The 17250-nt window shown below is 42.3% G+C and overlaps 1 protein-coding gene across 5 annotated transcripts in view; it reads left to right on the top strand.

Moving 5' to 3' along the window:
- The window catches only part of CTNNA3 (catenin alpha 3), an 896431-nt gene that overhangs the window by 24571 nt on the left and 854610 nt on the right, over nt 1-17250 (top strand). For all 5 annotated transcript variants that reach the window (XM_074958868.1, XM_074958865.1, XM_074958864.1 and 2 more), the window contains exon 3: nt 2715-2907. In XM_074958868.1, the coding sequence (XP_074814969.1) occupies nt 2715-2907 (193 nt within the window). The remainder of the gene's footprint in view (nt 1-2714; nt 2908-17250) is intronic.

The following is a 17250-nucleotide window of genomic DNA, read 5'->3' as shown; positions in this document are numbered from 1 at the left end:
TTGTATTGTGGAGGTGTGGAGAGCAACTGAACCAAACTGTAAACCCCTGTATATAATGGAAACCACTTCAAGCCAGGGGGTGCAGCAGCACCTTTAGCACTCCTAGTTTCAGCACTTATGAATGGAACAAGAGGCTCCAAAGACCTGGGAAATTGTTTAAATTACTGAAGGGGGAGGCAGGGCTGGGTCTAGGATTTTTGCTGTCCCAAGCAAAAAACATTTTTTGGCTGCCCCTGCTTTTTTTCATGCCCCCTGACCCCGGCTCCGCCCCAACTCCGCCCCTTCCCCAAATCCCTGGCCCCGCCTCCTCCCCCGAGTGTGCCGCATTTCCCCCCATTGCTTCCTGTGGCTCCTCCCCCCTGCAGCCCCCTGCCCTAGCTCACCTCTGCTCCCCTGAACATGCTGCCGCTCCGCTTCTCCCCCCTCCCTCTCGGGGGGGGGGGAGAGGCAGCGCGTTCAGGGGAGCAGGCTGAGCGAGGGTGCGGGTGGAGCATAGGAAGTAACGGGGGGTAGAGGAACCGCTCCCTGCCCCAGCTCACCTCTGCTCCACCACCGCTGCTCAGCTTCTCCTCCCTCCCTCCCAGGCTTGCCCTGCAAAACAGCTGTTTCATGCGTGGCAAACCTGGGAGGGAGTGGGGAGAAGCAGAGTGGCGGCGGCGGCGCGCTCAGGGGAGCAGGCGGAGGCGGAGCGGAGAAGAGCTGGGGCGGCGGGGTCACATTTCTAGGGGCAGCATGGCCGGCACTATGGCCGGCGCCGGAATGCCGCCTCTAGAAATGTGCTGCCCCAAGCACCTGCTTGTTTTGCTGGTGCCTAGAGCCGGCCCTGCGGGGAGGAGCTAAGGGCCAATCAGCTTCCATCTCCCCTTGCCTGCCCAGTCGGAGGCACAGAACCTATGCAGAAGGAGGGGCCAGTACCTACTTCCTGGCCATGTACTCTTCCCACCCTGCATGTGCCTTCCATACAGCTGTCCAATCAAGTTTCCTGTCCAGTGAGGCGACTGGGTGGTGTTATCTTTATTATGCGCCCTTTGACATATTTCATGATATCGAACAACAAGCACTATAGCGGCCTGAATTCCATGACAAATGAGGAGTACTTGTGGCACCTTAGAAACTAACAAATTTATTTGGGCATAAGCTTTCGTGGGCTAAAGCCCACTTCATCAGATGCATGCAGTGGAAAATATAGTAGGAAGATATATATCCACTGCATGCATCTGATGAAGTGGGCTTTAGCCCACGAAAGCTTATGCCCAAATAAATTTGTTAGTCTCTAAGGTGCCACAAGTACTCGTTCTTTTTGCTGATACAGACTAACACGGCTACCACTCTGAAACCTGAATTCCATGAGTTTGCCTGTTGGAATAGGATATGTGTATGTTCCTTTTGCTCTACTTGTGCAATCATGTTGCCAATTCCCCTAATGCACAAAGAAACAAGGTGATTGCAGGTGACTGGAATGCCATTTATTAAACATGAAGTAATTCTATACATATAAAATGTACTCCTTTAACTCAGAGATTAGAGTTGAACTTGAATTTTAAACTATACTAAAGACCTGCTGGCACAGCATAACAAACTAGAAGAATAATAAAGAATTCAAAACATCATTAATGAAAATGTCTTTTGATATTTGTTAAATCGACAATACTTCCCAGGGCCGGCTCCAGGCACCAGCGTTCCAAGCAGGTGCTTGGGGCGGCAATCTGCAAGGGGCGGCAGTCCGTGTGCCGTTAGGGCGTTTCCGCAGCAGCGGCAATTCTGCGGCAGCCTCTCTCTTCAGCTGCCCTAGGCAGCAAATCGGCGGCAGCTTCTATCTCTTCCGCCGCTCAGGCAGTGACGGCAATTCGGCGCGCTGCTTGGGGGGGCAAAAAGGGTAGAGCTGGCCCCTTTAAAAAAAAAATCTCTTTAAAATGCACTATTAGCGTGACAGCCTTTGCAATGCATCAGGAAATACTTTGTTAGAAAAATGTATGATGGAGTGTGGAGGTTGTGGGAATGTAGATGAGGAATGTAGAGTGGGAAGCTACATAAAAATAGCTTGCTTATGCTCGTTAAAATGCATGATTTAAAAACAGTTTGGATGATTATGCTTTAACCTAGATTCCAAACAAACATTATGCACGTCTTAAATGATTTGCAAAAACATTGAATTCTTCTGGTCTAAATTCTGTCCCCTGATTCTGCCCCACATTAGGGGAAGAATTTGGAGAGATGGATCTGCACCCATTGCATACTGGGGACACTCCTTCTGTCCCTGCTTGTGAGATGGTAGGGGGAGTAGCCAAAAGGGATTGTGGGAGCAATGGAAGTGAAACTGAGAGTTATGCTGTAACTGAGGATTTTGTAAATACACTTTTTAAATTTTTATATCATTATGACATTTTATAGGAAACAGCGTAAGAATTTTAGAGCAATGGTAATATGATGGGTCAGAGTGGCAACAATGAGATTCTACCTACTTTGTTTTCAACCCTATGAAATGAAGGTAATATATCTGGGAGAATTTCAAAAGTCAAACACTGAGATGATAAAAAATTGTCCAGTCTGACAATATCTTGTTGGGCGTGGCTCTGTTTTTGAAGTATCTGCAATTTTATTGCTCGCTCCTAGGGGTGTCCATTATTTTATTGTTAATTTTAAATAACTAAAAGCAATATTAGTCTATTGGCTGCAGAATTTAAGACACTCATTTATTTATTTTTAAATTTTAGGTTACCACATTAGTGAATTGTCCACAAACCCCTTCTAATAAGAAAAAAGGATGTTCCAAAAGAGCCCGTGTCCTCCTAGCTTCTGTGGAAAAAGCCACTTGGAATCTACTGGAGAAAGGGGAGAAAATTGCTAAGGAAGCCATTGTATTTAAAGAGGAACTTAATGCAGCACTTAATGATGTTCGTAAAGAGAGTAAGTACAGTACCCACTGTGAATAAACCAGGTGCCTTAAGGAATTCATTTATACATATAATTTTTGTTAGTGTGTCTATCTCTAAAATGCATTCACTGAAGTTTATTTAAAATACAAAGTATATCATTGTGGTGAAATAATGTCCTTGCTTCTTTGGTTTTGTCGTTCTGAGATTAGTTTAGCACTCATCAGGTTGAAGATTATCCAGTAGATGCTGTTTGTAGATACTGCAGAATTGAAGACATCAATTTAAAAAAAAATCTAATCTTGTATAAAAGGGGGAAAGATTTCTACAAATTCAGTAATCAAAAACATGTTATATAGTTTAATAGAGATTCTGTAGTCTTAATGTGATGCCATTAGTCTTTAATACACTTAAGGTGAGAAGGGACCATTGTGATCCTCTAGTCTGACCTCCTGCACGTTGCAGGCTACAGAATCTCACCCACTCCTGAAATAGATTCCTTACTTCTGGCTGAGTTACTGAAGACCTCAAATAATGATTTAAAGATTTCAAGTTACAGAGAATTCACCATTTATACTAATTTAAACCTGCAAGTGACTTGTGCCCCATGCTGCGAACTATGAGAAGCTTACCATGAGGCGAACTGAGGTGGCCAGCTCAGGTGCCAGACTGTGGGGGGCGGGGGGGGGGGGGGCGCCATTAGGACCCAAAGTGTAGAAAATTGTGTCTGCTGCTGGTGCATATGTATTCTCTCTGCTCTAGATGCACAGAGATGGAGTGCTGTGCTGGAGGAAGGAGGGCACAAGAGACATAGCAGGCAGGCAGGAGAAAAGGTGAGAGAGAATAAGAGAAAGCAGCAGGAGCTGCAGGGAGAGAGAGGAGGAAGAGCCTCTTGTGTACCTCTCTAGCACCCTTAGGAGCCTGGACTGATTAATACCAGCTTCTCAGGGAGCTTCCTGTTTCCTGCTGCTTCCCTGAACCCACTTGAGGAGAACAGGCAGTCAACTGAAGTAGTAGTAGCCAGTTAGGCCCTTAAGAGGCTGATATCTTCCCTCACTCAGGCCCTGCTACCAGCCTGCTTATTTGTCCCCTTCAATTGAGTGTTGAGAGCTCCTATAGCTGGCACAGAACAACAGTCACGAGTGAAAGAAGAAAACGCCCCTCTGGGACAGCATTCAGAAAAAGAAAGAAAGCAAAGGAAGCTTTTCTATCTAAGCAGGATGGAGCTCTCCTGAGATACATAGACAGAAATGTTCACGGTGAGCCTTCCGGCCCCCGTGAGGATGTGAGTGGTGAGGAGATGGCTGATCTTCCAGTTCGTCAGAGTGCAGGTGACCTGGCAGCTTCTGCAGCATCCATATCTCCATCTCAAATGGATGTAACCATGCACATTCCTGAAGAAAAGTGTAGATCAGAGAAGAGTGTGGTGGAGGTGCAAGAAACAGCTGCTTAATTTTAATTTAATGAGTTTAATTCCTTAAGCCTAGATGATCCAGGTCTGTGGACCCACTTGAGCAGTAGCCTGAGGGACTTCCTTGTATTGCATGGGCCACAGCAAGTGAAAAACTTCATGTTCCCCCAAGACAATGAAAATAGAAGTTTCCATCCAGCACATTACTGGCGTGAAATCCCCAGTGGTGACAAAGTGGAGAGGCCATGGCTTACGTACTAAAAAACTCCAGAATGCTGCACACTGTTTTTGTTGCAAACTTTTCCAGTGTAATGTTCCAGCTACATTGGGTTCTACAAGAACAAAGGACTGGAAAAATCTGGCTAGAAATCTGGCATGCCATGAGAAGGCAGCAAATCACCAGAGAGCATTCCATAGGTGGAAAGAACTTGAGATGACACTAAGGTTAAAGGCCACCGTAGATGATCAGCATCAAGAGAAGATTGCATCAGATTCTCTTTACTGGCAAAACGTTCTGAAAAGGCTCATTGCCATTGTGAGAATGCTTGCTACCCAAAACCTAGCACTGTGTGGCACTTCAGATCAGCTGTATGTGCCAAACAATGGGAACTTCCTTAAAATAGTGGTGGTGATGGCTGAGTTTGAGGCTGTACTCCAGGATCACCTAAGAAGAGTCACCACCCAAGAAGTGTACACACACCACTACCTTGGAAAAACAATTCAAAATGAGATAATACAGTTACTGGCAACAAAATTCAAACAGAAGATTGTGGCAGATCTGAAGTCGGCAAGATATTACTCTGTTATTCTGGACTGCACACCTGACATCAGCTGTATGGAACAAATGACTTTAAATGGTGCATTTTGTAACAACAACAGAACCTAGTGAAAATGGCCCTGCAATAGTGACTGTCAGAGCATTTTCTAGGATTTATTGACATTGATGATACTACAGGAGCTGGCATGACAAATGTGCTTCTTAAAAAGCTGGAAGATATGGGAATTGTGATAGCTGACATGAGAGGTCAGGGCTACAATAATGGTGCCAACATGAGAGGAAAGAACAGAGGAGTGCAGACACTGATGCGAGAGTTAAACTTTCGAGCTTTTTTTTGTCCCATGCAGTTCTCATTCATTGAACTTGGTGGTCAGTGATGCAGCATCAGCTTCTAGTGAGGTTGCTGAATTTTTTAATGTAATTCAAAGCATGTATGTATTTTTCTCTGCATCAACTCATCGATGGCAAATTTTGAAGCAACATCTGGGAACATCCTCTCTGATACTGAAACCACTGAGTGCCACATGGTGGGAAAGTCGAATGGAAACGATATAGCCTATCAGACACCAAATTGGGAAGATAGATGATGCCATAGCTGCTATTATGGAGGATAATGCTAGGACAGGAACTGTTCATGGGAGAACAGTGGCAGAGGAAAATAGAATCACCAGAAACATGCATAACTTCAAATTTCTGTGTGGCTTATGTTGTGGCATGACATGCTGTTTGAAATAAATGTTGTAAGCAAGAGACTCCAAGGTGTTGACCTTGATCTATCTGGAGCAATGGAACAACTAGACAAAGCTATTTTCCCACCCGTTCAAGAATACAAGAGTCACCGAAGAAGAAGACATTTTGATTACAAGGCATGGGATAATCCCATAAGAGACCCCAAACAACAATTCAAAGTTGAATTCTTTAACCAGGTGCTAGATTGTGCAATACAGTCAGCTGAAGAATGTTTCATGCAGCTCAAGGAACACAGCAGTATATTTGGGATGTTGTATGATATTCCAAAACTCCTCACTATACCTGAAGAAGACTTACACCAGCAATGCAGGGCACTAGAGACAGTGTTGACACATGATGACATGCGCAATATTGATGCGAGTGATTTAGGTGATGAACTGAAAGCCCTTTCAAGATACATTTCAGCAGGATCAACTCCAAAGGCTGTTCTGGAATATATGTGCACAAATCAGCTGACCACCCTCTTTCTTAATGCTTTTGTTGCTCTGCACATACTTCTAACACTTCCTGTAACAGTTGCCAGTGGAGAAAGCAGCTTCTCCAAGCTGAAGTTAATAAAAACACAACTACGCTCCACAATGACACAGGAGAGGTTGGTTGGCCTTGCAACCATCTCACTAGAGCAGGAGCTGGCCCAGACTGTGGACCTTCAGGAAGCAGTTCAAACTTTTGCAACCAAGAAGGCCTGGAAAACACCACTTTGATTAATCAAACAGATAAAAATGCCAGTGTTTACTATGCAGACAAGAAAAGTTACATTTGCTGTTCAGGTGTTTGAAAGTTAAGAGTTACTTAAAATTTTTGAACAAGGCATTTTAAGTTGTTAGTTCTCCTTTATTGGGGTAGGTAGCAGAGCAGTACCATGAGAGGAGTAGAACAGGAAGAAGGCAGAACTGAGACCTTTCAAAGTTTTGGCCCAAGCGATGGGGCACAGGGGCGTCATTTGAGCTCCCCGCCTCAGGTGCCAAAATGTTGTGGGCTGGTCCTGCTGCAGAGGAAGGCAAAACTCACCCATGGTCTCTGCCAATGTGACCCAGGGGAAAATTCCTTCCCAACCCCAAATATGGCAATCTGTTAGACCCTGAGCATGTGGGCAAGACCCACCAGGTAGATACTACAGAGAATTCTTTTCCAGGTAGCTTGGAGCCCTCTCCGTCTAGTGTCCCGTCTCTGGCCATTGGGGATTTTTGCTACTGGCAGTCACCAATGGACCACATGCTATTGTAGGCAATTTCATCCATAACTTATCAAGCTGAGTCTTTAAGCCAGTTTTTTTTTTTGGCCCTCCACTACTCCTCTTGGAAGGCTATTCCAGAATTTCACTCCTCTGATGGTTAGAAACCTTCACCTAGTTTCGAGCTTAAATTAAATTTTATTTGCTCAAATACAGTAATGTTGCCCCTTTTATTGACCACAGTCAGTTTGGGGCCCCGGGTGTATTCCAGATGGGAGCAGAAATTGGCGATAGCCAGGTATTTCTTTGATGCAGTTTTGTTTATTTACAAAGAATGTATGAAGTTCTGTGTCTCTGAATGAAAAGGAATCAAATAACAAGAAACAGATTCTTTTGCTTGCAGCATCAAGGGTATATTTTTCAGCCTACACCTCTGACTCTAAAACCTCTCCGCAGGTTTCCTCCAGGGTGAACACCATGCATTCAGCTGCTTCTTCCAGCTGTCTAGGTGTAGACTAGGCCAGAAACACAGACAGACTATTCGGTCGGTATTCATGCCCCTGAGCAATGCAGTTAAATCAACATAATCCCGGATGTAGAGAGTGCTAGGTCGACGGGAGAATTCTCCATTGGTGTAGGTAGGGTCTTCATTGAAGGGCTACAGAGGCACAGCTGCGCTGTTGTTGTGGTTTTATGTGTAGACGTACCCTCAGTTTCTTCCAGATTTTTGTCTGTTCTGCATTCCTAGGCACCTGTATCTACACCCACCCACAACAATACTCAGCAAAAGCTTCAGGGCAGATTCTCATACTCCTTTTTGTTTTAGATAGGGGCTTATCCTTATAGTTACATTAACTGAAGAGTGAGTTCGCACCTATATTAACTCAACCCATAACAAGGTTTTACTCAACTGACACCATTCATTCATTCATTTTGTTGGCTGGGATTTTCAAAGGCACAGAGGGAAATGTGTGCCTAACAGCCGTTTGTGCCTTGGAAAATCTCCTCTGCTATTTTTGTCACTAAGTGTTATACAACAAAATAATACTTGTTTAACCAATGTCGCCTCTGTGAAAGTCATGCATATTCCACCTGTGGAGAATCCATCTATATAAATCTCTCAGGAACCAGTTGCACCTTTTTGTTTCGAAGGATCTGGTTCCTGTATTTTCTGTGCTGTCAGTCTTCTCTCCCCTCATTACCTTTCTTGGTTATGTAATTAATTGAAATGAACATGTGATCTTACAGCTTGCTTAAAATAATGTAAGAGATAGTCATGCTTTGATCAGACTGAATCTGGTTAAATTAACAGAGATGAGTGTAAGGAACCAATTTCTCATTATCTTATTTGGAAGAAAATAATTATATAGCTCACTCTGATGTTTGTGTATTCTTTTCTCTTGCTGCTAAAGAATGAGGATGTTTGGGGTGGAAGGACTTCCCAGTCCCTTTCATGAGCCAGTATAGAAAAGCCTGACCAGTCAAACATTCCCTGAAAAGTTCAGGACGGAGAAGGGGGCTCTTGCTGCAGTCTTCTTCCCATTGGCTCTTCTGAGGTTTAGGATTCTGTTTTTTTTCTCTCTCTACCTGCTGAGGCTAGGGGAAGAGGTGTTAAGGAAAATTATAGATTTAAGTGGATCCCATACAAAAATTGTCGGGTTTGCATAGTTTCTGACATAAAACCAAGTAAATCTTGACTGTTTCAGCTGAGGTGTTTTTAGTTTTTGCATTCATGTGCACTGAACCTTATGTCAATGCATTGTTGAGTTTAGCACCTCTCTAGTCACATACATCTGATTTTGTGTAATATTTAGGGTTGCTCACATTTAATTGGAAAATGGGTTATTTTTATGGTAAATAGATGAACAGAGTTCACTGAGGTCTGCGTACTCAGACATTAGTTTTAGGTTGCATTGTGGAGTGAGACCAAGGAGAGTGATACAGAGCAGTCAGGAGCTCAACCATAACAGAGGCTTAACAAAGAAAATAACAGAACGCCACTAGCCGTCACCTTCAGCCCCCAACTAAAACCCCTCCAACGCATTATTAAGGATCTACAACCTATCCTGAAGGATGACCCAACACTCTCACAAATCTTGGGAGACAGGCCAGTCCTTGCCTACAGACAACCCCCCAACCTGAAGCAAATACTCACCAGCAACCACACACCACACAACAGAACCACTAACCCAGGAACCTATCCTTGCAACAAAGCCCGTTGCCAACTGTGCCCACATATCTATTCAGGGGACACCATCACAGGGCTTAATAACATCAGCCACACTATCAGAGGCTCGTTCACCTGCACATCCACCAATGTGATATATGCCATCATGTGCCAGCAATGCCCCTCTGCCATGTACATTGGTCAAACTGGACAGTCTCTACGTAAAAGAGTAAATGGACACAAATCAGATGTCAAGAATTATAACATTCATAAACCAGTCGGAGAACACTTCAATCTCTCTGGTCACGCGATTACAGACATGAAAGTTCCTATATTACAACAAAAAAACTTCAAATCCAGACTCCAGCGAGAAACTGCTGAATTGGAATTCATTTGCAAATTGGATACAATTAACTTAGGCTTGAATAAAGACTGGGAGTGGCTTAGTCATTATGCAAGGTAGCCTATTTCCCCTTGTTTTTTCCTATCCCTCCCCCCCCCCCCAGACTTTCTTGTTAAACCCTGGATTTGTGCTGGAAATGGCCCACCTTGATTATCATACACAATGTAAGGAGAGTGATCAATTTAGATAAGCTATTACCAGCAGGAGAGTGAGTTTGTGTGTGTGTGGGGGGGTGTGAAAACCTGGATTTGTGCTGGAAATGGCCCACCTTGATTATCATACACAATGTAAGGAGAGTGATCAATTTAGATAAGCTATTACCAGCAGGAGAGTGAGTTTGTGTGTGTGTGTGGGGGTGTGAAAACCTGGATTTGTGCTGGAAATGGCCCAACTTGATTATCATACACATTGTAAGGAGAGTGATCACTTTAGATAAGCTATTACCAGCAGGAGAGTGGGGTGGGAGGAGGTATTTTTTCATGCTTTGTGTGTATATAATAAGATCTTCTAAACTTTCCACAGTATGTATCCGATGCAGTGAGCTGTAGCTCACGAAAGCTTATGCTCAAATAAATTGGTTAGTCTCTAAGGTGCCACAAGTACTCCTTTTCTTTTTGCAAATACAGACTAACACGGCTGTTACTCTGAAACCAACCATAACACTGAACATGTACATAAGACCAGACTAATAGACTCTCAGTGCAGTAGAGTTTTAACTCCCTAAAGGGTCATGTAGGTCCCACTAATGTGAAAAAATATGGGCCAAATTCTATTCACTTGCAGAGGGGCAACTTAGTGATGTTATGTGTAAATAAAAGTAGTATTTGGCACATATTTAAAAAGTAATTTGGAAGTCAGACAGTAACTTAGCATTGACCTCTTTAGAGAGAAAAATAAAAAGTTGTCATACAAGCTAATATTCTGTCCTTTGCTACATACTGAATAAAATTCTTCTGTGGGTTATCTCTCAGATAACCCCCACTAAATTCTGTAAGGTTGCATAGAGTATAAGTCATGGCAGAATTAGGTCCATTATTGATTGCAGCAATTCTCTAGCTCTACAGCATGTTTGGTTTTTTTTTGGTTTTAGTGTGCATGAATTTCTTAAAAGCCACTTTCATACCAATGTTTCTCCATTTCAGTTAGCTGTTTTGCTAATTTGCGTATTTAATTTTTAGAGAGAACATTTCACAAGCTATTCTATTCCACTTTACATATTTTTCAAATATATGTTAAAGGTAATTTATGTAGCCATTGAACTTATGATCTAAACAGTCCTGTAGACAGACATAATTACCAAACATATCAGTGGCACACCATGCTTTTTGCAATAGCCATACAGCTGGCAATTTACAAACAAGCTATATAAAAGCAGAAAGAAATAGGTCTAGTTAAAACAGTCTTAACATACTTTAAGACATTCCCCTCCAGGATATGTCTACACTGCAGTCCAACGTGTGACTGTAGCATCAGTAGACATACCTATCGTAGCTTCACCCAATGCTATCATGGCTAAAAATAGCCGTGTAGAAGCTTTGGAACAGGCTGTGCAGATATTCTGAGAATGCTAAGTACACATGCACCTTGGTAGCCCATGCCAAAACCTCGGCTGCTGAATCTACAATGCTATTTTTAGTCATGCTAGCATGGGTGAAGCTAGAGTAGGCATGTCTACCGGTGCTGCAATCACTCTTCGGACTGCAGTGTGGACATACCCTGAGTGTGCTAAGCTTCAAGCTTTGGGATACTTTATCTCTGGAATAACAATTTTTTATTCCCAAAAAGTCATCTTTGACCTTTTCTGAGGAGCCATGGGCTCCAATTCAGAAAAGCTCGTAAACACCCTAGGTGAAATCCTGACTTGTTGAAATTAAGGGGAGATTTGCCATTGATTTCAACAAAGCCAGGGTTTCACCCATTGAGTTCAGTGGGACTTAACTATAAGTATGCTGAACTGTAAGCATGTGCTTAAGTGTTTGCCCTTGAATAGGGATGCTTTCCTGAATCAGGGCCTAAGTCTTTTAGATGAAAATTTAAAAATCAGTCTTATCTGCTCTTTGTGGACATGAAAGACTAGGAATAGGGGATTTGCCTTGTTATACTTGGCCAATACTTTCCAAGCCTCCACTGCTATGCAGAGTAGCGGTCACTGGTTACTTGCCTCCTTCTACTCGAGGAATGGCTGCATTTCAGAACTTGTGAGGAATGTTTATGGTTTCTGAACTTTTGGCATGAAAGGATGAATGTCAAATATTATTAACTGTCACACATACTCAGCTGAGGACCCCCCCCCCTTTTTTTTAAATCACTCATTATGGAGCACTCTTAAAATTTTAGTCCATCAAGTCCAGTCATGTGACACAAGATAAGAAAACATAGTTTTATTGACTTTTATACAAAGATAATATAGAAATATTTCAGGCTTTGAATTTATTTATTGACTCTGAGCCAAGACCAGAGATGACTACAAAATAAATACATAAAGTAGATTACCTACAGCTCATACATTTTAAAAGAAAGTTAATTCAATGTTATCGTCTATCATTATACAATGGCAAATTAAGTGCTCACAGGCAATTTTCCTCCAAGGCTTTGTTGAACTGTTCAAGTTAATATTAAGGAGCCGAACTACAGTACAATATGTGCCAGTTTGTTAACATTGCAAACATTTTTAGTTCTTTGCAGCTGTATCTTGGGTTTAACTTGTGGTATGCCACTTAGATCATAACTTCATTGCCTATTATTCATGTCACATTCTGCTGCTGTTAGATGTCTTATGTTATTTACTTTAGTGTCTTTGGAAGATGTACATCATAAATCCTGATAAGCTATGTAGGTGGGGGCACATCATGTATGTCACAGCATACAGTTTTTAATTTTCTCTGGGCATCATTTTTTATGGTAACAGCCAAGTAATTTATTTGTGTGCCTTTTCATAAATTATAAGGTGTCTGCAACTAGCTTCAGTTTCTATGTGATGATCGTACTGGAATTTTAAAATTATCTGGATAACTTGGATTTGGACTGAGCTAATTTATCTGTCCCTTGTTTGCAGACCAACAGCAAGAAGGTACAAATACAGTCTCTCATCTGCTTGCATTTCAGCTGATGTCACTCAATAAGGTTCTGTAAGTGCTGAGGAATTTGTGAACTGTGACACATGAGTCTGATCCTGGTTTCTTTTGATTGATGAAGACCAGCAGAGAGGTGCTGGACTCACCTTTGGAGTTCATTAATGCTTCAAGTGTCATTCTTAGAGAAGTGATAGGCTTATTCTCAAGATGATGCCTGCTCCTGTTACTGCCCTGTCTCTAGTCTTCCTTTTTTGGGGAGTGAGAAGATTTGGAAGGTTGTATTTCCATTTTACCTGATTCATCTGGTGCTACTCAGTGACTAACCTAGTATCTATAGAGGCTGAGGCGCGATGTTTTCTTGCTGATTGGTCCCATTGAAATGATGTTCAATTGCATTTTGCCATTTATTTCAAGGGAGCAAGGGTATTACTTTTTGTTTTTGGAGTGGGAGAAACCATCAGAAGAAAGGGCACAGATTATAAAATCTCTTTATTGAGGGACTATCTCTGCAATTTGTTACTCAACTTCTTTGGCTACCTGGACAGTAGAAACAGATAATGGCTACTGCTTTTGGCCACAATGAACCTGCAAGAATAGGTTTAAGATTAAGCTTGAGATTTATGGACCTGTAGTTGATCACTTCACCAAGACATTCTCCAACTTTCATGAGTAACTTTCATGCTTTTTGAGAGAGTTGCTTCTAAAGAACAACATTTTCCCCACAATACCCCACATTTCCTACTTTTGGATTTCAAATGTTTTGTTTTATGAATCACCAGAAATGGTTTAGTAGGCTAGTAGTGGTCTATGGACTGGTCTGAGTTCCCCTGGTTTAACAGCTGCCATAAAGAACTGCAGTGTTGTTATTTTTTGGAGGAAGTCTGTTAAAAGACACTCCTGTAAAATACACATTATTTTAAAATGTATCTCCTATAGCCAAATGCAAGCACTTTAAACATGAGCCTCATTACAAGATTTCAAATATTCCACATTACAAACAGCATCTTCTGACACATACAGGATTTTGTGAGTCTATTATTGTTCAAGAAAAAAACTGACTTGCATACGTTGAACTACTCCTTTTTTTTCTTTAACAATTTAGATTGTAAGTATCAAACTACAGTTTGCATTTAAACTCGGTTTGAGCTGATATTTAATTATTTTTAAAATAGAATTATCACTAGGATAATGACTCTTGTGGACATGTGATAATTTTTTTTCCGAACAGAGCTGTTCAGCCTTAGCTAAAATGTTTGGTATTTCTTGCTATTACTTACAGACTATATATGGTCTGAAAGACAACAGCTGTTGCCTACGTTATTTCCATCTATTGCCATGTTGATGATGCATGCGTTTAGCTGCTATCATGTCACAAGTGGGTTCTTAGATAAGCTTTGTCATAAATAACATAATCGCTTAGAAATAACTATAGCATACTTCTGTTACTGTTTGAAAAGAAATGAGAAAATCTGGATCTGACATTTTGAATTTTCCTACACAATGTGCCTTATCAAAGAAAATACACAAGGAAACAATTTCACTGTACTTAAAAAGAAAAGGAGTACTTGTGGCACCTTAGAGACTAACAAATTTATTTGAGCATAAGCTTTCATGAGCTACAGCTCACTTCATCGGATGCATCCTTTTCTTTTTGCGAATACAGACTAACACGGCTGCTACTCTGAAACCTGTCATTATGCAAGGCACTGAATTTAGCCATATGGAGTGGAAAGTCCACTGAATGCATCCGATGAAGTGAGCTGTAGCTCACGAAAGCGTATGCTCAAACAAATTTGTTAGTCTCTAAGGTGCCACAAGTACTCCTTTTCTTTTTGCGAATACAGACTAACACGGCTGCTACTCTGAAAACTATACTTAAAGGCATTTCAAAGAAATTACTCATTGTTATAGGAAATACTGGAGATGGTATCATAAAGAAATTTGCTCAAAGGAATGGGACAGTGGCTTATGATTTATACTATACTCTTATTCCCCCCAAACCCTCCAAAATAAGACAGAGCTTAGGCCCCCTGCTCCTGCAATGAGATCTGCACTAGTGGACCCTGAACTCATATGAAGCCCCACTCAGGTCAGAATTCACAGGGCATAAATGTAGCTTAAAGCCACCTCTGTTCTTCCCTCCTTTCATACAGCCAAGGCCTGATCCAAAGTCCATAGGAGTCAATGGAAAAAAAGATGCCAGTGACTCTAGTGGACATTGGATCAGGTAAATAATGAAGAACTTGGCTCAGGAGGTGTCAGTAGAGTGTAAGTGACTGTTCTGATTACACGTTAGGGAACCAGCAGTTTGCAGAGTGGAGGTGGAGATTTCTAGTGTGAAGGATTTAAATAATTGCCATGCAACAGAACAAACAGGTGTCTGAACAGGGCTGGAAAGCATGAGTGGCAGCAGACATTTGGTGTATACATCCTTTTAACCTCTACATGTAGCTGCTGTGGGAAACTAAGACACCATGGTATCAAATGCCAGTAATATGCAGAGGAGCCCCATCTTTTTCCCTTTGCACCATTTTCTAACTGGCTGAAACTGAAATGTGGGCAAGTTGAACATGTTTGTGGGAAGAGAAAACACTTTGAAGATCTAGCAACTAGTATCTCACCCTCCATCAAAGGCCTCAGATTGTCACACTGGAGTGCAGCATAGGTGTATTGTTAGACACCTTGCTGCTGTTGGACACACAGAATGAGAATAGCGAACATGCTTTCCTCCATCCAAAATTAGCCAGAAGACTATATCAGATATGGAACTGCCCACAGTGATACCTTTGTAATCTCTAGGTTGGACTACCACACTTCACTATGCCTACAGATGTAAAAATATAAAATAAAATAGCTTCAGTTAGTACAGATTGCAGCAATCCGCCTACCTGAAAGACCAGCTGTAAAAAGCCCATCAACCAGGTGCTTTGCTCATTACACTGTCTTCTCAGGGAATACCAGGACAAATTCAAGATCTTGGTGCTAATCTTCAAAGCCTTCCATGTAACTGGCCCTGCTTACCTCAGCGGGCAACTCTCTCATTGAGACGATGATGTCCTTTGACAACTATGTTCCCCAAGAACTATAAAGCTGTCAACATCAAGTATGAAATTCATGAGTGGGTGACAGTACTTCCTTGGCAACCAGACCAAAGGTTTGGAACTCCTTGTGGGTGGAGAGAAGAATAACTACAGATTCACTGCCTTCAACTTTGCTTCCCTACAGCTGCACCTAAAAATAGGATGTGACCCAAAGAAAAGAGAAAGCAAAAGGGGTGTGTTATGGGGTGACTGGCCCTTAAGTGAGAGCTGATGCCATTACACCTGACCTTAATTACCTGTTTGATTAAAAGGAGGGCACTGGAGCTTGATCAGGGGCTGAAAGCCTTCTAGAAAGCTGTGGAGCTCCTAAAAGAAGCAGTTTAGTAAACCTTCAAGGAGCCAGCCTGAAAGTTAGGGAGGAAAAGGGTTCTGAGTATCCTTATGGCTCTAAAAGGACGATGGATGAGGCTTACGTTTTGGTTCTGGGCAATTTAAGATACCAGAGGGAAGAGGGACTGTGGTTGCCTGGAGAGAGACTGTGTCTGTCCCACTGAGAAGATGGGAACAGACAGTTTTATAATTACTATGTGCTAATAAACTAGTCCTGAGAAGGGGTTTATTATGTGACTCTGTCCCTGGTTGTATGTTAAAATGCCTGGGGAGAAAGGAAACAGAGGACAGGTGCTGCTGAGCTAACAAGGACCAGTCGGGGGTGCTGCAGAGCAGACCTATACATCTACAGGAAGAGAGAGGAGAGAAATAATAGGAACAGATGGAGGAGAAAGAGAAGGAAATAGGTTAAAACAACTAAGAAAACCCCCTCTAGTCTTGACTGCCTTGCCTAAAGCAGGAAGGAGTATTAGATCACTACCCTAATGTGATTTTTGGTTATCTCTTGGGAAGCACTCAGACATTGTTGTGCCCTGTTATAGGAACCCAGACAGACAGAGTGCTGCTTGCCATTGGCTAACAGCCAGCCCGTGGCAAGCGGATCTGTCAGTTATCTGTGAATTGCAAAATGTGGTAGACTCATGGTTGCTTTGTTTCCTGGGGCATTCCATGTTGCTTTTTTGATATCCTTACTCGAGGGTAGGGACTAGTAAGGGTGCTACTACTGCTTGTGGCTGGACTGTGTTTTTACCACTAGTTGTTCTGTTACTGACCCACATAATGTAAGTTCACACATACGTGTACACGCAGCTTGGTATTGTCATCCTTATCTCTGTGCTGGCAACCATTCCACTGTTTCTCATTGTTGGTGACAATTGGAAGCAGTGAGAAATGACAGCTGCTCCATCTTTATGGCATATTATGGTGAAGCAGGAGGGAGGTGATATTGTGTGGTGCTGTTGGCTGCTTGTTGCATTTTAGGACAGTTTTTAACACTGTGTGTGTGTGTGTGGTGTTCTTGTATTACTTGCTCATATCTCCCTTCTTTGCCTCACATACCTTCTTTTTCTGGCTCCTCTTCCATTCTATACCCATTCCTTTTGGCCCTTCCAGTCTAGGTCTAGTAACTCTCCCTTTGAACTATTCCTGAATGCCTCTAGGATGCTGGTTACACCACTTAAGCTATTGT

Source organism: Natator depressus, chromosome 7, assembly GCF_965152275.1.
Source record: "Natator depressus isolate rNatDep1 chromosome 7, rNatDep2.hap1, whole genome shotgun sequence".
NCBI classification, from domain to species: domain Eukaryota; kingdom Metazoa; phylum Chordata; order Testudines; family Cheloniidae; genus Natator; species Natator depressus.
This window is presented reverse-complemented; position numbering and strand designations above follow the sequence as displayed.